General features: G+C 45.1%; 1 protein-coding gene across 19 annotated transcripts in view; it reads left to right on the top strand.

Annotated features, from left to right (window-relative positions):
- The window catches only part of MYCBP2 (MYC binding protein 2), a 318,664-nt gene that overhangs the window by 281,776 nt on the left and 12,957 nt on the right, over window positions 1-23,931 (top strand). For all 19 annotated transcript variants that reach the window (XM_056555563.1, XM_056555546.1, XM_056555556.1 and 16 more), the window contains 6 exons: window positions 3,587-3,683; window positions 15,717-15,836; window positions 19,398-19,499; window positions 20,276-20,404; window positions 20,743-20,875; window positions 21,193-21,296. In XM_056555563.1, the coding sequence (XP_056411538.1) occupies window positions 3,587-3,683; window positions 15,717-15,836; window positions 19,398-19,499; window positions 20,276-20,404; window positions 20,743-20,875; window positions 21,193-21,296 (685 nt within the window). The remainder of the gene's footprint in view (window positions 1-3,586; window positions 3,684-15,716; window positions 15,837-19,397; window positions 19,500-20,275; window positions 20,405-20,742; window positions 20,876-21,192; window positions 21,297-23,931) is intronic.

Genomic DNA, 23,931 nt, shown 5'->3' with positions numbered 1-23,931 from the left:
ATTCACATATACAATATGTCTATGTTGGCATCATAAAGTTGACATGTTGTTACTTTTTGAAGACATTAGAGGGCTTCAAAGTTTAGAAGCAATTTTCCAAATTTTCTCTAAAAATTCAAAATCTTAATTTTTCATTGGCCACTTAAGTTTGAAGTGATTTGAGGGGGCTTTCTGTAAGAAATCCCCCATAAATGACCGCATGATAGAAACTGCACCCTCAAAGTATTCAAAATGACATTCAGAAAGTTTAACCCTTTAGGTGTTTCAGTAACATGTTTTAGTGTCCCCATTTTTTTCTCATTTTTACAAGGGGTATAAGGGGAAAAGCACCCCAAAATTTGTAACCAAGTTTCTCGAGTATGGAAATACCTCATATGGTGATGTAAAGCACTCTTCTGGTGCACTACAGGGCTCAGAAGGGAAGGAGAAACTTTGGGATTTTCGAGAGAGAATTTTGCATAAATGGTTTTTGGGGGGGCATGTCGCATTTAGGAAGCCCCCATGGTGCCAGAACAGCAAAATAAAGATATAAAAACACAAGGCATACTATTTGGGAGACTACACCCCTTAAGGAATATAAACATGAAAAAGAAGCATATGCAGATCCATCAATTCAAAAATATCAAATTTTATTAGTACATAAATGCACAAAAGACAAACATCTAAAATCCATTTAAAATATATAGAAGGTATATAATCTGAGATACAACTCAGTAACCACAGAGGCAAGGAAAGGAGTGGGCTCAAGCTGATACAGTGAAATATGGCTATACAAAAATAACAAGGATCCCCATAGATTGTTGCCCAATCTGTGTATAATAAAGTACAGTGCAGTAAGGGTATCCTAATAGCTAACAGTGAGATGCCATATACAGAGAGTGCCAACAAAACTTAGGAGTGCATAAACATAATTACCAAGTGGACAAGGTGAAAGTGTACACCAGACCTCCGTCACCCAACGTTTCACCACTGAAGGCTTCTTCCGGAGCGAAGCCTTCAGTGGTGAAACGTTGGGTGACAGAGGTGTCCCCCAATGTGACCCCATTTTAGAAATTATACCCCTCACGGAATGTAATAAGGGGTGCAGTAAGCATTTACACTCCACTGGCGTTTGACAGATTTTTGGAACAGTGGGCTGTGTATATGAAAAATTACATTTTCTATTTTCCGATTTACTGGTCCAAAAATCTGTCAGAGACCTGTGGGGTGTAAAGGCTCACTGCACCCTTGTTTTTATTTATTTATTTTTATTTTTTTGCAGTTTGTCAAAACCTTTTGTACAATCAGCCACCCCTGTGCAAATCCCGAATTTAGGCCTCAAATGTACATGATGCTCTATCACTCCTGAGCCATGTTGTCCACCCCACATATGGGGGGGGGGGGGGTATTTCTGTACTTGGGAGAAATTGCATTACTTAATTTGGCGGGGCTTTTTCTCCTTTTACCTCGTGAAAAAAAAGGAAAAACCAAGCATTTTTTTGTAAAAAAAATAAATAAAAAATCATGCTGGTGTAGCCCCAATTCATTCTTTTTCAGAAGTGGTAAAAGGAAAAAAAAGCCCACTGAAATCTGTAACACAATTTTTCCCGAGTATGAAAATACCCCATGTGTGGCCCTAAACTGTTGCCTTGAATTACTACAGGGCTCCGGAGTGAGAGAGGGCCATGCGCATTTGAGGACTAAATTAGTGATTTGCATAAGGGCAGCTGAGGCTATGTTCAGACGGAAATTTTCCGATCGGACATTCCACTGACAGCGGTGCGCGGGCAGAACATGCCAGCACCAAGTGCTCGGAAGTGCGCTGTCTCATAGATGGCAATGCACTTCTGTGTGGACTCCACAGAAGGAATAGACATGTCTATGCTTACTGCAGACTCGAATTGGTATTTCTGCCACAGAAACATCTTCAGCGGAAATTCTGCCATGTGCACAAGAAAGCATCGGGGTGCTGGGCCGCTAAAGTCCTTGCTGAAAAAAAAAGAAAAGGAAAGTCCATTTCAGTGAGGACTGTGGGCTCAATTTGGATTTCTGGGTGGCCAGCAAACCTACAGATCAGTGGCTCATATAGGTGACCTATATGGGGGGACAGGGGGAATTGTATAGGGGACAGGGTCACTAGTATGGGGGACCTCTACTGTTATTGCCCTGCAGTGCCACATTCTGGGGGGGCTCATCACTGGATGATGATGGGGGAGGAGACAAATGTGGGGTCTTTCTCTTCTACCTCATTGGCGGTGTCGGAGGCAAGCGCATGGCATATGCCTTCTCCAATGAAAAGGCTTTGGGGTATTTCTATTTTATAGGGGGGGGGTAAGTGTGTAAATGTAGCGGTTTTTTTCAGTGTGTAGTGTAGTGATTTTTATGTTTACTGTAGGCTTTTTTTGCGGTGCGTGTTTTTGTTTTTTTTTTGCACTTTTTGAGGAGCGTAGGCGGTCTTTGCCACCAGTGACTGTTCTGCGCTGTGCGGCCGGAACATAATCCATGTTTAGACTTCACTGATTGCTGATCATTGAATTATTAAAACATTTTTTGGGTGCAAAAAATAAAAAATGCCTGTACTGCAAAAAAGTGCTGATCAGTAATAATTCACTGATCAGCAATCAGCGCAGTCTGCACATGGGTTACGGTCCGGCCGCACAGAGCAGAATAGTCGCTGGTGGCACGGACCGCATATGCCCCCCAAAAAAGAAAAGCTAGGAGCAGGCAGCTCCATAAAAAGCTAGGAGCAGGCAGCTCCATAAAAAGCTAGGAGCAGGCAGCAAACCAGTGGCCACAAAGGTGTGGCCCTCCAGATGTTGCGAAACTCCATGTGCGTCGGAATCAATGAGTGCGTGGCTGATTTAGGAGGTGTGCGGCGGGTGTCCGTAGGCGATGATTATTCGGCGGGCGAGTGCTTCCCCCTTACAATTTGCAAAACTACAACTCCAAGCATGCCCAGACAGTCTGGGCATGCTGCGAGTTGTAGTTTTGCAACATCTGGAGGACCACAGTTCGGAGGCCACCACACAGCATTGGCTGTCTGGACATGCTCAGAGTTGTAGTTTTCCAACATAAGGGTGGCCATAGTTTAGAGACCACTACACAGTGGTCTCCAAACTGTGGTCCTCCAAATGTTGGAAAACTACAACTCCCAGCATGCCCAGACAGTCTGGGCTTGCTTGGAGTTGTAGTTTTGCAAATTGTAAGGGGGAAGCACTCGCCCGCGAATAATCATCGCCTACGGACACCCGCCGCACACCTCCTAATCCAGCCACGCACTCGCTGATTCCGACGCACATGCACACCCGATCGCTGATGGGGTTAATCAAATGGGGTGTCAGGCGGGAGTGGTCTCCTGACGGACACCCTGGGACTTTAGCTAATTAACCTGATCAGTGGCGAGGGATCGCATATTTAATTAACGCTGTATATATATATATGTCGGAATGCGCAAAGGTATGTGATAGGACAAGGATGACGTGATGTTTCTTTTTCTTTTACCTTTTTCTTTACTTTTTAATCTTTTAACATAACATGAATGATAATTGACATGTTTAAGTGAGATGTCTTTTGTGTATTATATTATCATTATTATTTTTTTCTGCAGTTACCTAAGAAGAGGTGAAAGTCACTGGTGGATGAAAGGCTCAACTCCAACTCAGATTGCAGAAATCATCATAAAATTAATCAAGGACATGGCAGCAGTAAGTATTGAACAATTAAACCCCTTCCCACAAATGGACGTACAGTCATGGCTGTAAATGTTTGCACCCCTGAAATTTTTTAAGAACATGAAGTATTTCTCACAGAAAAGGATTGCAGTAACACGTTTTGCTATGCACATGTTTATTCCCTTTCTGTGTGTTGGAACTAAACCAAAAAGGGAGGAAAAAAGAAAGTTGGACATAATGTCACACCAAACTGCAAGAATAGTCTGGACAAAATTATTGGCACCCTTTCAAAATTGTGGAAAAATAAGAGTTTCAAGCATGTGCTGCTCCTTTAAACTCACCTGGGGCAAATGACAGGTGTGGGCAATATAAAAATCACAACAGAAAGCAGATAAAAAGTAGAGAAGTTCACTTAGTCTTTGCATTGTGTGTCTGTGTGCCACACTAAGCATGCACAACAGAAAGAGAAGAGAACTGTCTGAGGACTTGAGAACCAAAATTGTGGAAAAATATCAACAATCAAGGTTACTTGTCCATCTCCAGAGATCTAGATTTGCCTTTGTCCACAGTGCGAAACATTTATCAAGAAGTTTGCAACCCATGGCACTGTAGCTAATCTTCCTGGCAGTGGACGGAAGAGAAAAATTGATGAAAGGTGTCAACACAGGATAGTCCCCAAACAAGTTCCAAATATATTCAAGCTGTCCTGCAGGCTCAGGGAGCTTCAGTGTCAGCGCAAACTATCCGTCGACATTTAAATGAAATGAAACGCTATGGCAGGAGACCCAGGAGGACCCCACTGCTGACACAGAGACAGAAAAAAGCAAGACTACATTTTGCCAAAATTAAATTGAGTAAGACAAAATCCTTCTGGGAAGGAAATCTGAGGATTACCATGAAATCTGAGGATTACCAATGGATTTTGGGTCGCCCTGTACAGCCCAGTTTCAGAAAGCTGGGTTTGAGTCAGAGATCTTGGGTCTTCCAGCAGGACAATGACCCCAAACATATGTCAAAAGGCACCCAGAAATGGATGGCAACAAAGCGCTGGAGAGTTCTGAAGTGGCCATGAATGAGCCCAGATCTAAATCCCATTGAACACCTGTGGAGAGATCTTTAAATTGCTGTTGGGAAAAGGCGCCCTTCCAATAAGAGACCTGGAGCAGTTTGCAAAGGAAGAGTGGTCCAACATTCCGGCTGAGAGGTGTAAGAAGCTCATTGATTATTTTTTTTAAACCCGTTTTATTGAAAAGTAAGGAACAATCGGCTCGCAGGCCCAATAAAGTGTCAACATGGTAGTACACGTTACATTGATTCAAGGGCGCCTGAGCAAAGTACAGTCTGACAGAATGTAAACGACAGGGTTACTTATCTTAGAGTGCAAAATAAAGAACACTAAACAGGCAACCGCAAACCGGGAGAACCCGGAATACTCTAGAAACTAGTAATTGGAGCACCCCCACGGAGCATACCCTGGGCAAAGTTGTGTACCATCATAGTTAAGTGAAAAAGGTAAGAAATGGAGAAAGAGAAGGGGGAAGGTGGGAAGGAAGAGAAAGGAAAAAAAGCAGACCCGTGCAAGAAAAGAGAACAGAGAGGACCAGCTAACATGTCACATAAAAGAGAGAAGACGACAAGCGCACCATGCAATCACACACGGTCTCCAGGAATCTGAGATGGAGGCCCACGGGGAGACATAGAGTATGAGCATTGCGTGGACGGAGAGGAGCACCACTCACCCCACACTGAAAGAAATTTACCAGGACATTTCCTATGTTTATATACCAAATGGGAGAAGGGTATCACTGCATTCACCAAAGCCTTCCATTGAGATAAAGTAGGAGGGCCGGGGTCCATCCACTTAAGTGCAATAGCCTTCCTGGCCATGAATAATGTTTCCCTCAAGAAGACGCGGACATGATGAGTCCACATCTCCTCATCTAAAACACCAAATAGACAGATTAAGGGGTCAGCAGATAAGGGAGGCTGGGCAAGCGTGTTGAGGAATTGAATAACCTCCCCCCAAAATGCCTCAATATTGGGGCAAGCCCAAATAAGATGCCAAAAGTCCGCTCCGGCATCACCACAGCGATGACAGGCATCAGAGTCGGAACGACCCATTCTAAACAGTCTGAGAGGGGTAACATAGCTGTAATGAATGATATTCAATTGAATCAATTTATTATTAGCCGCTGGGGACACCAGCATATGTGAAGAAAATATTTCCTCCCAGATCTCTGTAGACAAATTGGGGATGTGAGACTCCGAATGCCGGACCGCCGGCAGCTGGGAACCGGAAACCTTGGCCTGAATGAGGTGTGTATACAGGATGGACACCAGCCCCCTAGGACCCTGAGAACGCAGCACACCTATTAGAGGGAAGGCTGAGATAGGGGCGCTACCTACAGGGAACTGAGCATTAAGCGCATGGCGCAACTGTAAATACCTAAAAAAACAGTGCCTGGGCAAAGCATAGGTGGATTGTAACTGATCAAAGGAACACAGTACATTGTCACGGTACACATGGTCTAAAGTAAGAAGGGTGGGTCCAGAGAGACAGTAATGTGTGGGAGGAAGGGGTTGTCCCACATCGGGAGATCCAATGGCACACCAGTATAACCATAGAGCACCTTAGCAGCACGCCACACCTTGATCGCCAGTTTATGAAGGGGTAGGTAAGCCCGCCCGCCAAGGGTGGGACTCTCCAGTAGAAGTCTCGGGGTCAAGAACGGGACAAAGCTAGTTAAGGATCGCTCCGGACCTGTTCCAACATCCTCTCCCACCCATTGCCTGAGATATCGTAGCTGGCCCGCCAAATAGTAAAGGTAGAAGTCGGGTAATGACATACCTGCCGCTAATTTAGGGCATTGCAAAGCAGAAAGTCGAATTTTGCGTCTATTCGGGCCCCAAATAAATGGGGACAGAAGAGAGTGAAGGGAGTCAAAGAAACATTTAGGGACAGGCCCAGAAGCGTGTTCCAACATATATAGGCATTTAGGAAGGATAATGAGTTTAATAAGATTAACATGCCCAGTAACAGATAGCGGTAGCGTAGCCCAAACTCTAAATTTGGATTTGACATATGGTCTCAGTGAGAGGATGTTAGACGATAGGTCACCAGCTGGGTCCCTATGGATAAAGATCCCCAGGTACTTAAACTCCGTGACCACTGGAAGGCCACACATAATGGGGGGCCAAGTTTTACGCAAGAGGGGCATAATAACGGATTTAGACCAGTTAATAAACAGCCCAGAATAGAATCCGAACCTATCCAGTAAGGCCATAGCATACGGCAGCGTCGCCAACGGGTCTGAGAGAAAGAGCACTGTATCATCCGCGTACAGACCAATGCGTTCTTCCCTATCTCCCACCGGCATACCACGGAAACCAGGGTCCTGGTGGATACGCAGTGCAAGGGGCTCCACCACCACCGCAAACAGGAGCGGGGACAGAGGGCACCCCTGACGCGTACCCCTGCCCAAGGGAAACGGGCGTGAGCAAGTACCATTAACCAGGACCTGGGCCCGCGGACACCGGTAGAGGAGGGAGACCCACTTCCGGAAAGCAGGACCAAAACCGAACCTAGAGAGCACTGCCTGCAAGTACCCCCACTCCACCGAGTCAAAAGCCTTGGCAGCATCTAAAGACGCCAAGGCCCAATCACCACCCAGAGCCCCTCCCACCTGGACGGCAGTTTGAACCCTACGGATATTGTCCGATGTGGACTTGCCCGGCATGAATCCGGTCTGATCTGAGTGTATAATGGACAGTACTACCTGATTCAACCGCTTAGCTAAAACTTTTGTGAGAATTTTATAATCCAGATTTAATAAAGAAATCGGCCGATAGGAGCCACATTCTAAGGGATCTTTGTCAGGTTTCAAGAGGACAACTATGGTCGCCTCGTACATAGAGTCAGGTAGAATATCGTCTATAAATGCCTTTTCAAACATATCCAACAGGGGAGGAAGGAGAATCTCCGAGTACCGAAGATAAACCTCCAAGGGGAGGCCATCCGGGCCCGGAGACTTACCCCATGTCATATCAGCTACTGCTTCCTGCACTTCCAAGAGCGTAAGAGGGGCATCCAACATGTCTCTATCACTATCAGATAAAGCAGGGAAATCTATGCCGTCCAGGTAAGAAGCAAGCTCCGCATCATCATATAGAACCTGCGAAGAATAGAGGTTAGTATAAAAAGCAGAAAAACTTTGTGCCATCTCCTCCACCCCCAGCAGCATAGACCCATCTGGGGCTTTAAGTTTAAGAACCTGAGCAGCTGTAGTAGATTGCCGTACTATGTGAGCTAACAGTTTACTGGATTGATTACCATGTTCGAAATAGAATTGCTTGGTGAAAAATTTCCTATTGGCCTTTTCGTGAAGATGTAGCATATATTGTCTGCCCTCCCGCAGCCAAGCCGCCTTATTAGACTCTGAAGGGTCCGCCACATATCTGGCCTCCAGAGCGGTGCAGGAACTGGCCAGTTCCTCCTCCCGCCGAGATGCAGATTTCTTAATAAAAGAGATCGTAGATCGCAGGCAGCCCCGCAGGTATGCCTTTAGAGTCTCCCACACCAGCACAGGAGAACCTCCAGGAACATTGGCTTGAAGGAACACCTGAAGCTGGTCCGGGATACGGTCGTTGGGGCCAATCTGATCCAGCCAGAAAGGGTGTATTCTCCATCTATGCGGTGTACCAGAATCGGCCACGCGAATGTCCAGCAATAATGGAGAATGGTCAGAGACAGCACCCGGTTCATACGAAACCGCCGAGACCTGAGACATGAGAAGCGGATTACCATAAGCGAGGTCGATTCTGGACAGCGCATTGTGACCCAGAGTGTGGAAGGAGAATTGTCTAGTATGAGGATGACGATCCCGAAAGATGTCCACCCAGCCAATTTCATCTACCAACAGAGAGGAGTGGTCCCAGTTCCCAAAGGAACACCTCTGGTACTGTGGCGATCCATGACCAAGTCAGGCACCATATTAAAATCTCCCATACACAGCACACGCGCGGAAGGGTAGCCAGCGGCAAAAGTGACAGCACTATGCAATACCTCCATGGAGGCCGGCGGGGGATTATAAATACATAGCCGCACATAAGGCACATTGTTAATGTAGGCATAGACAAAAATATAACAACCTTGTGAGTCTCTACGCACAGCTACAGGATCCCATCTTACTGACCTAGCAACCAAAAGTGAAACGCCCCTAGAAAAAGATGTATGGAAGGAGTGGTGAGACCATTGTACCCAAGGTTTGGTAAACTGGTGGGCCCTGTCCGGGGTGAGATGTGTCTCTTGTAATGCTATCACATGAGGGCGGAACTTCCTAATATGTGCAAAGACCATTGTACGTTTACGAGGGGCCCGGGCCCCCCGTATATTCCACGACATTACTCTAAGGTCCGCCATGGTAAAAGAGAGTGTACACAAAGAACACAGCAAGAGACACATAAAGACAACACAAACATCAGCCATCCACACCAACAGATTGTTACAAACACACACGGGTCCATGAAAATAGAAAGGGCACCAAGGTGGTGAGAGGTAGAAGTGGTACAAGATAAGCTCCATTGGGAATGCACATTCTGACAAGAGAAACCTCCCCTAAACATGGGGAACAAACATAGAAGAAAACAAGAAAAGCAAACATAACCACTGCAGGAAAAGCAGTGAGAGAGCAATAGCTCCATCTAGTGGGGAGAGCCTGCTCAAACATGGGATAGATGAGAGCCTCTGGATTATATAAACTGCAGAAGGGGTCAAGGAGGACAACAGATAGAAATAGGAGGGAAAAACAGGAAAACAAATAAAGGAGAGGGGGGGGGGGAGGGAAGAAAATGACCACCAATGAAACAAAGAGGCAAGGGGAAAAAAGGAGGAGGCTTAAGGTATGATACTCAGGAGGGGGAAGAAACCAAGGCAGGAAAGAGGGAACAGACGAGGATACATCAGGAGACAGAGCGAGAATTGGAGGAGTAGAAAGCATAATAAACAGTGCAAAGTGACCACCATTGACACCAGTCTCCCGCCACCCACCCAGCAGGAGAGCAGTCATCATAACCCACACCCTATTCAACCCATAAAGGGCACCTGGAAGTGACCTCGCTTCAGAGGTCAAGCAGGGGCATAGGGAGGGGGGGAATTCAGCATTTGGAATGTCCAGGCAGGGGGATCCAATTTGTGGGGGGAACTGGAAGAAAGTCTTGAAAGTTCCATCAGGGCCATGCAATGTCCATGTGAGAGTCCAACTGCAGTCCCAGGAGAACAAGCACTGAAAGTCCGGGGGGGGGGGGGGCCAATGAGGGTAACCAAAAACAATGGGGAGAGCAGTCCGGGTATGGGGGTCCAGCCGACCGGAGGAAAGACAGAGGGGTATGCTCCCCACAGAAGTCCGGCCCAGTCCCACGTGGGCAAACTTAAAACGTCCCAGGGGTAACAGTGATTGGTGGGGGGGAAAAAAACACAGGGCAGTCTGGACTGGGGGGGAGAGGGTGGAAAAAAGGTGCCAAATAGGTGGGATAGCAGGGAAATACACAGTACCTCAAACACTGCAGGGAACCAGGGTAGACAGGAGATGTTGAAAAGGGACACATGCTGGGACTCCATGGCTGTCACCCACATCAGTCCGGTCAGGCAGATAGGTCCCGCCAGGGGCAGCAGGTTCACCTCCGCCTACTCAGCCATTCATCTGCGTCCTGCGGGGTGGCAAAGAAAATCGCCCGGTCTCCATCCACCACCCGGAGTCGGGCAGGGTAGGCCATGGAGTACGGCACCCCCCGTTCACGCAACCGCGCCTTAACAGAAGTGAAGGAGGCCCTCTTGCGCTGGAGATCGGAGGAGAAGTCCGGGAAGATGGACACCTTGGCATTCTGGACCGTGATCTCCGGCAGCCGGCGGGCAGAACGGAGTATCAGGTCCCGGTCATTGCAATTGAGGAATCTTGCTAGCAGCGGGCGTGGAGGGGCCCGCGGTACAGGTGGTTTCGCTGGCACTCGGTGCGCCCTCTCTACAGCATAAGCAGCAGAGAAGGGAGCATCTGGCATGAGCTCCCGAATCCATGTTTCCACAAAGGCCCCGGGATTCTGGCCCTCTGCGCGTTCCGGGAGACCTATCACCCGTATGTTGTTCCGGCGCAGCCGGTTCTCGAGGTCGTCATTCTTCTGGCGGGCCGACTCCAGCTGCTCCTGCACCGCTCGTAAGGAGGAAGGTAAGGGCTGTACCGTGTCCTCTAGAGTGGAGATGCGAGTCTCCGTCTCCCCAACCCGTTCCCGGAGACTCTGCAGATCTTGCCGGAGAAGGCCAACATCCACCCTGACCTCCTCCATCTTGCCCGTAAGGGAGGTCCGGCACGTCTGAATAGCCATCAAGAGGGTGTCGCTCACCTCCCGAAGGGTCAGCTCAGGGCCGGCAGAGTCGTTGTCGGGTGACAAGGCCTCTCGCTCCTCCGCTTCCTCCGCTTGACCTTGCGGCCCAGCCCGTCCAGCGCCATCTTGTTTCACCGCGCGGGCATAGTCTCGCAGCTTCTCCACCGCAGATCTATCCTTCTGTTTCGTAGGATCCAGTTTAGGTGCCATCGTTCTGGTCCTGAGTCGGGTCAGCGGAGTCAGAGGCTCCAGGATTCAGTACAGAATAGGTAAAATGCAGGCTCTAAGCAGGAGCACCTACAGTGTGCGACCGCTCATCTCAACCGCCAGGCCACGCCCCAGCTTATTGATTATTATAGGAAGTGACTGATTTCAGTTATTTTTTTCCAAAGGGCGTGCAACCAAATATTAAGTTAAGGGTGCCAATTTTGTTTAGCCCATTTTAGGAGTTTGGTGTGACATTATGTCGAATTTTCTTTTTTTCTTTTTTTTTCTTTCTTCTCCCTTTTTTTGTTTAGTTCCTATACACACAAAGGGAATAAACGTGTGTATAGCAAAACATGTGTTACTTAATCCTTTTCTGTGAGAAATACTTTGGTTTCTTGAAAAATGTAAGGGATGCCAACATTTACGGCCATGACTGTATACAGTCATGGCTGTAAATGTTGGCACCCCTGACATTTTTCAAGAAAATGAATTATTTCTCACACAAAAGGATTAAGTAACACATGTTTTGTTATACACAAAGGGAATAAACGTGTGTATATGGGAACTAAACAAAAAAGGGAGGAAAAAAGCAAATTGGGCATAATGTCACACCAAACTCCAAAAATGGGCTAGACAAAATTATTGGCACCCTTAACTCAATATTTGTTTGCACACCCTTTGGAAAAAAATAACTGAAATAAGTTGCTTCCTATAACCATCAATAAGCTTCTTACACCTTTTCAGCTGGAATGTTGGACCACTCTTCCTTTGCAAACTGTTCCAGGTCTCTCTTATTGGAAAAGGACACCTTTTCCCAACAGCAATTTAAAGATCTCTCCACAGGTGTTCAATGGGATTTAGATCTGGACTCATTGCTGGCCACTTCAGAACTCTCCAGCGCTTTGTTGCCATCCATTTCTGGGTGCTTTTTGATGTATGTTTAGGGTCAATGTCCTGCTGGAAGACCCAAGATCTTGGATGCAAACCCAGCTTTCTGACACTGGGCTGTACAGTGCGACCCAAAATCTGTTGCTAATCCTCCGATTTCATGATGCCTTGCACACATTCAAGGCAACAAGACAACTCCAAAACATCATTGAACCTCCATCATATTTCAATGTAGGTACTGTGTTCTTTTCTTTGTAGGCCTCATTCCATTTTCGGTAAACAGTAGAATGATGTGCTTTACCAAAAAGCTCTATCTTGGTCTCATCTGTCCACAAGATGTTTTCCCAGAAGGATTTTGGCTTACTTTGGCAAAATGTAGTCTTGATTTTTTTATGTCTGTGTCAGCAGTGGGGTCCTCCCGGGTCTCCTGCCATATTTATTTCATTTAAATGTCGACAGATAGTTTGCGCTGACACTGATGTTCCCTGAGCCTGCAGGACAGCTTGAATATCTTTGGAACTTGTTTGGGGCTGCTTATCCACCATCCGGAATATCCTGCATTGACACCTTTCATCAAATTTTCTCTTCCGTCCACTGCCAGGGAGATTAGCTACAGTGCCATGGGTTGCAAACTTGTGGACAAATGTTGCGCACTGTGGACAAAGCCAAATCTAGATCTCTGGAGATGGACTTGTAACCTTGAGATTGTTGATATGTTTCCACAATTTTGGTTCTCAAGTCCTCAGACAGTTCTCTTCTCCTCTTTCTGTTGTCCGTGCTTAGTGTGGCACACACACACAATGCAAAGACTAAGTGAACTTCTCTCCTTTTTATCTGCTTTCAGGTGTGATTTTTATGTTGCCCACACCTGTTGCTTGCCCCAGGTGAGTTAAAAGGATCATCACATGCTTGAAACTATCTTATTTTTCCACAATTTTGAAAGGGTGCCAATCATTTTGTCCAGACCATTTTTGGAGTTTGGTGTGACATTATGTCCAATTTGCTTTTTTTCCTCCCTTTTTTGGTTTAGTTCCAATACACACAAAGGGAATAGACATGTGTATAGCAAAACATGTGTTACTGCAATCCTTTACTGGGAGAAATACTTCATTTTCTAGAAAAAATTCAGGGGTGCCAACATTTACGGCCATGACTGTATATACGTCCATTGTGGGCTCCCGCTGTATGACGTGCACTCGGCAGCAGAGCGTGAATCATACCCGGTGGGTCCCAGTTGCTATCAGCAACCTGGACCTACGGCTAATGCCGGATATCGCAGATCGGGCTGATGTCCGGCATTAACCCTTTAGATGCCGCAATCAGTTGATTGCAGCGTTTTTAAAGCTGTAAATCCCGTTCCTGGCTAGCTCAGTGGGCTGTTCAGGACTGCCGCAGCATCCCAATCAGCTGAGAGGACGGCGGGGGGTCTTTTACCTTTCTCCCTGCCGTCCAGTCGGTCTGAACTATTAAAATATAACATTAGCTAAACCACACGGTGTATAGCGTACACTTTAAAAAAAAATACCAAAGTCCAAAATTGTAAATTTTTGGTCACGTCATATACCATAAAAATATTAATAAAAAGCCATCAAAAAGTCCCATCAAAACAAAAAATGGTACCGATAAAAACTCCAGACCACAGCGCAAAAAATAAGCCCTCATGTAGCCTCATACTTGGAAAAATAAAAAAGTTATAGGGGTCAGAAAATTACAATTTTAAACATAATAATTTTGGTGCATGTAGTTATATTTTTTTTTACAGTAGTAAAATAAATAAAACCTACATTAATTGGGTATCCCTGTAACCGTATGGACCTTCAGAATAAAGATAATGTGTATTTTTTACTGAAAAATGCACTGCGTAGAAACGGAAGCCCTAAAAATTAGCAAAATGGCATTTTTTTTTATTTCACGCCACAAATATAAATTTTTTGTTTTGCCTAAGATTGTTATAAAATAATGCTGTCACAAAGTACAATTGGTGATGCAAAAAACAAGCCCTTATATGGGTCTGTAGGTGCAAAATTGAACGAGTTTATTATTTTTAGAAGATGAGGAGGAAAAAATGAGTGCAAAAATGAAGATTGTTTTGAGTCCTTAAAGGGACTCTATGTGCTGCTAATAGAAATACCTTTCATTCATATGGCAGCAGGTGTATTTGTATGTAGAGGCACTGGGGGGGGGCAGATAACGCTATATGTCTGACCCCCAGTGCTTCTACATACAAATACACCTGCTGCCTTATGAATGAAAGGTATTTCTATTAGCAGCGCATACTGCTGGGAGCCGACACTATGCGCTGCTAATAGAAATACTTTTCATTCATACGGCGGCAGGGGCATGTGTATATAGAAGAGCTGTGGGGGGCAGACATATAGCGTTATCTGCCCCCCCAGTGCTTCTACATACAAATACACCTGCTGCCATATGAATGAAAGGTATTTCTATTAGAAGTGCATAGTGTCGGGAGACGGCTCTATGTGCTGCTAATAGAAATACTTTTTATTCATACAGCGGTAGGGGCATGTGTATATAGAAGAGCTGCAAAGGCACATATACATGCGTTGCGGGGGTATATATTTAATGCGCAGGCGGGAGTCATATCTAATGCGCTGCTGGGGGGCTAGATATATAGGCTATATGTCTGCCCCCCTGCAGCGCTATATATGTTTCCCCCCACAGTGCTCCTTGGGCCCTGCTACTCTCAAAGTTCATTTTTCAATCTCTTGCTGAGAGCCCTAATTGGCCATTCAGGGCTCCCTGCGGGGGATTCAAAAATGAAAGTTAAAAAACACTGATACATCGCAGGGTTGCGTAGCATGCCGCCCGCTCCCCTGCTTAATAACTTTTGATTGCATCGGGTCTCAGGAATGAAACCCGGTGCGATCAATCCCTCAGCCCCTGTACTACAACAACCATCATGGAACAGACTCTGTTCCATGGTGGGGGTTGTAGTACAAACACTAATCTAGCCTCCCCAGCTGTCTGCAGACTCCAGCAGCCGGGGAATTACTACGCCCATCATGGAAACAAGTCTGTTCCATGATGGGAGTAGTAGTCCTCCCTCAGCACTGCAGGAGTCTGCTGATGTCACCTCTTCTGAGCATGCTCAGAAGTAATAACGGATATAATAAACTGTGTGCAAACGGATGACATAAAGGCTCATCCTTCAGCCGTAGACTTCAATGTTAAAAATAACGGCCGTTAATTTACCTGTTTCTTGTGAAGGAAGAAAAATTAGTGCATGTGCCGTTATTTCTTCCTTCACAACTAACGGCCGTTATTCATGACTGACTATAACGGGTCATAAAGGATAATCAAAAAATCCCATAGACTTTAATGGGATTGTTTAATGGCCGTTTACCAGGGCTTTTCTAACGGACGTTTGTAACGGATGAATTTTTATAGTGTGAAAGCAGCCTGAGAGAGATCTTTTCAAATTTGCTACTTCTGTTAGATTCCAACACATTTATTAACCCTGTCAAATATGTTAAGAATGTAGCAATAAAATGTCAAACTTTTAATATCGGTGCATGGAGAGTCCTGTTAGCAGAAGGAAATGTCAGTTTGACCTTTTCTCCATAAAATTCATTATAGGGGCACCTTTCTGAGGCCTGGTCCCGTGTGACAAAAAATGCAATTGCAGAGACAATCATTGCACTGACAAAGATGGAGGAAGAGTATCGTTCCCCAGTGAGATGTATCGCAACCACAAGGGTAAGTGTTTATTTATTTTATTTTTTATCTTAAATATTGACGAAAAAGTAAACACTCACAAAAGTACAGACATGTGCACCTACTTCTCCAGAGATACTACATATACAAAAACCTGTAACATGTGGGAAATGCCGTACTGAACAGTGTATCCCCACAAATACATTTAATCCCAAAAAAGGGATACAATCTGTTTGGAAAAATTTCAGACCTTTCATTTTTATTTTATTTATTTTTTCTTTTGAGGCCTTGTGCTAAAATAAAATTTTTAAGTTTTCTTCCTTCAGTCTGCACTCAGTACTTCATAACGAGAATGTTAATATATATAATATACAGTTTCCCCGAAAATAAGACCTACCCATGAAATAAGCTGTAGCAGAATTTCTAAGCATTGGTGTAATATAAGCCATACCCCGAAAATAAAACAGTGGTAGGCGTGGCTAATCGTACCGGCGCAGAGCGTTAAAGACGACGGGCAGTCCTTTTCATCTGCCCCATCGTGACAGCTGCTATCTCGGAGGTTATTATCCTTATACTATCTCGAAGGCGAAAAGGGGACTATTACGACACTTTAAATGCTGCAAGGGTGGTCATCCCGAGACATTGGAAATCTACGGTTACACCCTCTAGACTGGAGTTTGTGGAGACGCTTAATCGTATCTGTAGAATGGAGGAAATGGTATTGGTCAGCCTGGGACTCATTTAGGGAAAATCATGCATTTTTCTACTGGGTATCAGACAGGGCCCATTTGAACTTGAATAGCTGAATCCATGACAAATTGAAGCCTTGACTCTGATACTTTACTATACTGTCAGGCCCATAATCACTTAAAGGGGTACTCCATTCCCTTGCTTTCGGAACTCCGCTCCCCAGCGTCCGGAAGTTATTGTTCCGAACGATGTGTGTGCGGGCTTCCATGTTCAGGGCCGCCCCTCGTGACGGCACGTCTGCCCCTCAACGAAAGTCTATAGGAAGGGGGCGTGACGGCACCAGGGGCAGCCCTGAACACGGAAGCCCGCGCACACATCGTTCGGAACAATAACTTCCGGACGCTGGGGAGCGGAGCTTCAAATGCAAGGGAACTGAGTACCCCTTTAAGGAACTTTGCCATTTCTTATCTTTCTCTGTGTTGTTGTTGTGGTTGTGGTGGTTGTTGTTGTTGGTTGTTTGTGGTTGTTGTTGTTGGTTGTTGTTGGTTGTTGGTTGTATTTGGTTGTTGTGGTTGTTGTGGTTGTTGTGGTTGTTGTTGGTTGTTGTGGTTGTTGTTGGTTGTTGTGGTTGTTGTTGTTGTGGTTGTTGTTGTGGTGGTTGTGGTGGTTGTGGTTGTGGTGGTTGTGGTTGTGGTGGTTGTGGTTGTGGTGGTTGTGGTTGTGGTGGTTGTGGTGGTTGTGGTTGTTGTGGTTGTGGTTGTTGTTGTGGTTGTTGTTGGTGGTTGTTGTTGGTGGTTGTTGTTGGTTGTTGTTGTTTGGTTGTTGTTTGTTTTTTTGTTTTTGTTTTTTTTCTCTCCTATTTTTGTTCTTTTTATTTAACTATATATATATGTATATATGTGATATGTCAGATGTGGCATTGCTGTATTTGTATTCATTTATTAATAAAAAAAAAAACGTCCGTCAGGCCCCTTTTTTTTTTTGTGCCTTAACCCCCTACCCGCAGAGTGACTTATATATAAGCAATGTGCAGGCAGTTCGCACATCACGGCTTATATATATATATGACACGCAGTTAACCCGGCGATGCGCAGCATCACACGGGTTAACTGGCAGAAGTCCCGCTGTTTCCAGCAGGGGACAACTTCTACAACACCCCCCAGGACCATTTGTCGTGAAAAAGTCGTAAAACACCTGTGGGGTATTAAGGCTCACTTTATTCCTTGTTACGTTCCTCAAGGGGTCTAGTTTCCAAAATGGTATGCAATGTGTTTTTTCTTTTTGCTGTTCTGGCACCATAGGGGCTTCCTAAATGCAACATGCCCCCAAAAACCATTTCTGAAAAACTCACTCTCCAAAATCCCCTTGTCGCTCCTTCGCTTCTGAGCCCTCTACTGCGCCCGCTGAACAATTTACATAGACAAATGAGGTATGTCCTTACTCGAGAGGAATTTGGCTACAAATATAAATATATTTTCAAAAAATTCAAAAATTGGGTCTACAAGAACATGCAAGTGTAAAAAATGAAGATTGTGAATTTTCTCCTGCACTTTGCTGCTATTCCTGTGAAACACCTAAAGGGTTAAAACGCTGACTGAATGTCATTTTGAATACTTTGGGGGGTGCAGTTTTTATAATGGGATCATTTCTAATATGAAGACCCTTCAAATCCACTTCAAACCTGAACTGGTCCCTGAAAAATTGTGAGTTTGAAAATTTTGTGAAAAATTGGAAAATTGCTGCTGAACTTTGAAGCCCTCTGATGTCTTCCAAAAGTAAAAACTTGTCAATGTTATGATGCAAACATAAAGTATACATATTGTATATGTGAATAAAAAAAAAAATTATTCGTAATATCCATTTTCCTTACAAGCAGAAAGCTTCAAAGTTAGAAAAATGCAAAATTTTAAAATTTTGAGATTTTTCACCAAGAAAGGATGCAAGTTACCACAAAAATTTACCACTATGTTAAAGTAGAATATGTCACAAAAAAACAATCTCTGAATCAGAATAACTAAAAGCATTCCAGAGTTATTAATGTTTAAAGTGACAGTGGTCAGATGTGCAAAAAACACTCTGGTCCTTAAGGCCAAAATGGACTTGGTCCTTAAGGGGTTAAGGGACGTTATTTTTGACAGGGCACAACAGGAAACAGGTCCCGACAGATCCCATTTACTATTATGGGGTCTCTTGGGCACCGTTGTTTTAGATGGGAGTAGCAGGTGGAAAAAACACTTTTCCTTTCGCTATTCTCCCCGGGTTCCCGGACGGGCGTTACACTGCCATGTCACACTGGCAGTGTGTAAGAAGCTTCAACCACACACTTGATTTTTCACGAGTACTGCGCTGCTGTTTAAGAAGGAGATCGTAATCAGGTCTGGAACGCTGTCCACTGTCCGTCACATTCCCATCTCGGATGTCACATCCCCGTCTCGGACGCAGCTCCCGGCACAGAATGCATGGGGGCTGCAGAAATCACGGGGGTCCCCAGCAGAGGGACCCCTGCGATCATACATCTTATCCTCTATCCCTTTAATATAAAAAGTGGTGTAGGATTTACAGAACACATGGCTAAAGGACATTTACAGCATGATGGAATATTTCAAAGGTTGTCAAAGGTTTTGATGGATAAGGGGTGTTCAGACCATGTCCCATAGATAGAACTAGCTGGGTGAAGAGCACGCTAGGCGAAACAAACTTGCAATGTAAGTCTATGGTATTGTCTTGGTCAGCTGTGTTTTTCTCACTGCTCATTCTAACAATTGGTTGGGGTCTGAACATTCAGACCTCCACAGATCAAATTTGACATGTTCTAGACATATAAAATGTTATGAACATACTTATCTGTTTATCTGTAAGAGCTGTTTTTAGTGTTCTTGATGATAAAACTAATATTGTGCTATATCATTTTAGCTATGGTTGGCTGTAGCATCATTGTGTGTACTTGATCAAGATCATGTGGACCGGTTATCTTCTGGAAGATGGATGGGAAAAGACGGACAGCAAAAACAAATGGTAACCTTTTATAGTGCTTTCTGTAACATCTCAAAGAAAACACTTTTAGGGTAGGGTCACACATGGCGTATGTCAGCACATGTGATCCTATCCAAATAATAAATCTTGTTCACAAAACAGACATTGTGCTATTTTAGATTTTCTTACGGACTACTAGTTTAAAACACATAGAAAAGGAAATAGACTGCTCACCCAGTAATCCCACACCTGTGCGCGGATCCACCAGTCCCGCCTTCGGCTCCAATCAAGGAATGTAGAAAATATGTCCAGCACCAGGATGCGGTATAAAAACGGGTATATTTATTGAACTGAAGACAGGCTATAATACACAAAGTCTCTTCGTGTATTGTAGCCTGTCTTCAGTTCAATAAATATACTCGTTTTTATACTGCATCCTGGTGCTGGACGTATTTTCTACACTAGTTTAAAACAGGTATATATTTTGATGAGTTATTCTAAATTGTCTTTTAAGAAAGTTATTAGTTTATTTCCAAATAGTTTTTATAGAATATTGTTAATTTAGTTTCCATTGTATCATGGATCCATCAGTTGGCTTTACTAATTTAGATATATTTCTTTGTCTGAATATGCTCCTGATAGGATGCTTCTAAAGTGTTGTCTGTGTGTGAAACATACTGACTGTAAACAGGCGTTTTCTCTACATTACATAGGGAATGATAAATAGACATGCCTGCTAGCATAGGTGTAGTTTGCTTTAATACTAAATGTTAATTCATAAGAACATTTTAGAAATTTGTGTTCTATTTTTCTTTCAGCCAATGTGTGATAATCACGATGATGGGGAAACTGCGGCAATCATTTTGTGTAATGCTTGTGGCAATCTGTGTACCGACTGCGACCGCTTTCTCCACCTCCATAGACGAACAAAATCCCATCAAAGACAGGTAAAATGGACCACAGCTGGTGGTGCTGGAAAATGTTTTCTTTAAAGCTTGGACTCCAACCTGGTCAGCAATCATTACCTTGACCTAAATTTCTCCCTATGGGGTGCACACACGTCATATTCTTTGTGCTGGTCGCATTATTGGTAAAAAAAAAATCTCTTCCCCCCCCCCCCCCCTCAAATAGTAAAAGTTGCATTGCAGTAATCCACTATTTTACTGCATCTCAGGCTGTCATGTTAGCTATAAACTTTCATTTCACTTAAGTGTTTTAGTAATAACTAAATCTATTTCTGGATAGACCGGGAATAATAAACAACCCTTTGTTATATTTTGTTCAGGTGTTCAAAGAGGAAGAAGAAGCAATCAAAGTTGACCTTCATGAGGGCTGTGGAAGGACCAAGTTATTCTGGCTGATGGCGCTAGCAGACTCTAAAACTATGAAAGCAATGGTTGAATTCAGAGAACAAACTGGTAGGATTCTAGTTAATATGATTGTTCATTAACATGGTTACCTGGTTGAAGGCTTTTTTTTATTTTAAATAAATAAATGTTCCCATTCAGTCTGCAATCAAATAAATAAACCTAGATTTACTCCCCCCCCCCCCCCCCCCCACTCTTCTGGTGCCTTTGGTACTCCACCGCATAACACCCCCCCTTAAGTTTGCCTCTGAATCTTTTTGACAAGACCTGTCTATGCCTTTTACATACTACCATACATACAATACAGTGTTTTGATTTATAGAAACTACGGATGGCTGTAATATATATGCTTTTTTTATGTATTTTAGGAAAGCCTGCTAGCAGTAGCTCTGAAACATGCCGTTTTTGTGGTTCCAGAAACGGGACTGAGTTATCAGCTGTGGGGAGCGTATGCTCTGATGCAGACTGTCAGGTTGGTAAAAATCTTTAAAAAAAAAAAAAAAAAAAGTTTTTTTCCCGTAAAATCTTTCTCGTAGCCTTCATTTGGGACACCTTACAGATGGGTATATGCTCTTGCCACTAGGAGGCGCTGACACTAGGAAAAAAAGACGGTTCCTCTCTGGCAGGATATACCCGCCCACCTGCAGTGAGGCAATCAGTTTTGTCACAAAGCAGTAGGAGAAGCCAACAAGGAAATAGGTCCGAAGGACCCTAGAAAGGAATCCCGGAAAACAACCAAAGAACCGGAAAAAATAGTCCAGAAAAAAGATGAAGAAATGGGTGGGTGCGGTGTCCCCCAATAAATGCTACAAGAAAGAGATTTTACGGTGAGTACAAAAAAAATCTCCTTTTCTCTGTCGCTATTCATTGGGGGACACCTTACCGATGAGACGTACCAAAGCAGTCACCTAGGGTGGGAAAAACAACCACCAGAGAAAAGCAATCAGTCCCGAGACTGAACTTACGTGCCCACAAGGCTTGCGGAGGAACCCCCAGGCGGGAGACACATTAGGCTCAGAAATGGATCTCCCGCCCAACGAAATGGACTAGGACACTAAAGGAAGGGGCCATCCTCTGAAGAGACCCCAGACACCCGGGTTATATAGAGAGACAAGAAACCAAAGGAAAAAAATGGAATTCTGCTCTGGAGAGGTCAGGTGTAAGGGAGCAAAGACCTGAACGGATGCAGACCCAAAAAACCCTTATCCCAAGGGCCCGCCATGAACACCCAGAAGACAATAGCCATACTGGTGTAATGCGGATAACCTGAAAGCCCTCCAACTCGAGTGGACATGGACCCCGAAGGAAGAAGGAGCGGCAAACACCCTGAAAAGGGGGGCATCCCGGATACCGGAGAGACCGACAAGTAAACTGGAGATGTAGAGTCACCTGGAAGACGAACAGACATCTGCGAAAACTCTCCGGGCAACAAACTTCCATGAAGAAGTGCAGGACAGAAAGACTGCCCCGACTAATGGGATCGCGGAGGAGACTTGGCCTGATCACTGCACATGCCCAAGACCTGAACCATCACTAAGGCCCAAGGAAACGTAAGAGCCGCCTGAAAAGAAGGCACGCCACGGCATCCTATGACAGAGTCCAAGCCAAGGAGACCAAGCAGTCAGACCCCAGTGGTCCGAGCAGACCAGAGCACACTGAAGAAAACATCCCGCCAGAACGGGAACAGAGGGAGAAACAAAAGAGAACCCAGCTGGTACTCTCAGGGTCTGGGCACAGGAAGGATGACTCCAGAAGACTGGTGTCAGTGCAGTACAACCGACAAAAGGGAAGGAAGAACACACCCCTTCCAGGGAGATTGTACAAACTCCTCCAACAGAGAAGAGCGCCAAGCTGCGCAAGCAGCAGTAGATTACAAAAAAAAAAGAGAGCCAGGCTGTAATAGTCGACAGTAAGCACACAAGCCTAGACAGGAAAAGGCTCTGTTTAATGCTCTCAGATACTCCACCTATATAGTGGGAACAGCGAGATGGCATCATCTCAGCGGCAGAAACAACTCAACAAAATAGTCCATCCAGATGGAAAACAAAGGTGGTCGAGATGAAAACTCAAGTACAGACAGTGCCCCTGATCCTCGTACCCCCTGGGGAAAGGGGATTGGCAAAAAATGCGCAGTAGGAGCAGGGAAACGCTGCCCCACAGGCACGGAGCAAGTACTGGGCCGACGGAGCCCCCAGGCCCAAGCGACAACCATCACTGTTTAGAGGAGCCACCTTGTGTCCCAAGTGGGATCGGAATCCTGTACACTGGAGCTGGGCACTAACTACAAGAAATGTTGAGAGCCATTCTAGACAGTGACAAGGAGGAGCCTGAGACACCCCGGACAGAAACCCCAGACAAAACACCTGGAGGTATAGGGAGATGCTAAATTGACTGTCTCCCCCAGCAGGCCCCATGTCAAATTACAGAAGTGATCAACCGCCACAGAACTGCGAAAACAAAATCACCGGAAGCCCCTAGCAAAAGGAAATGTGGGCTCTACACCTACAGAGCGGTCCTAAAATATGTAGGAACACAGACATGGGTACCCCACAATAGCAGTTGGGTACTAAGACTGCGGACACAAAAGAAACCGCAGACATCCAAGGGACCAGCAGGAAGGGAGGTATGCCCCTAGCAGACCAACAGTGCAACCTAAGAAAGGAGAACAGAGTGATGCTGCTGTTGCTGAGAAAGTCCCTGGGACCTGCAGAAAAAAAGCCCACACCCCATCTCCTAATGGCGCCAGCCACCAACTCTGCGGACGCAGACTCAGGAGATGAAGAATTAATGTGGAGCAGGAAAAATGCAGACAGTGTGACTTACAGGTAGAAAAGGTCCCAAGAACCCACAGGTACACACTCCGCAGAATGCACCTGGAAAGAGAGACATCGGACAGCAGCCACTGCATCGGCAGAAACAGGGGAGGTGACCAGGTGGATTAGAACACCACGCAGACACAGTCTGGCTATGTGGCAAAGGGACTGTGGCCACGCAGTCTCCCACATATGGAGATCCACAGTGAAGTGAGAAACCAGCCCTTAGACAGAGTAGCAGGCATGCAGAGAGGAACCTGACCTAGAAGGTAACCCTGTAAACCAGTATTTGGT

This window comes from Hyla sarda, chromosome 2 (assembly GCF_029499605.1).
Source record: "Hyla sarda isolate aHylSar1 chromosome 2, aHylSar1.hap1, whole genome shotgun sequence".
Classification (NCBI taxonomy): domain Eukaryota; kingdom Metazoa; phylum Chordata; class Amphibia; order Anura; family Hylidae; genus Hyla; species Hyla sarda.
The sequence above is the reverse complement of the archived record's forward strand: the minus strand, read 5'-3'. Positions and strand labels throughout refer to the sequence as shown.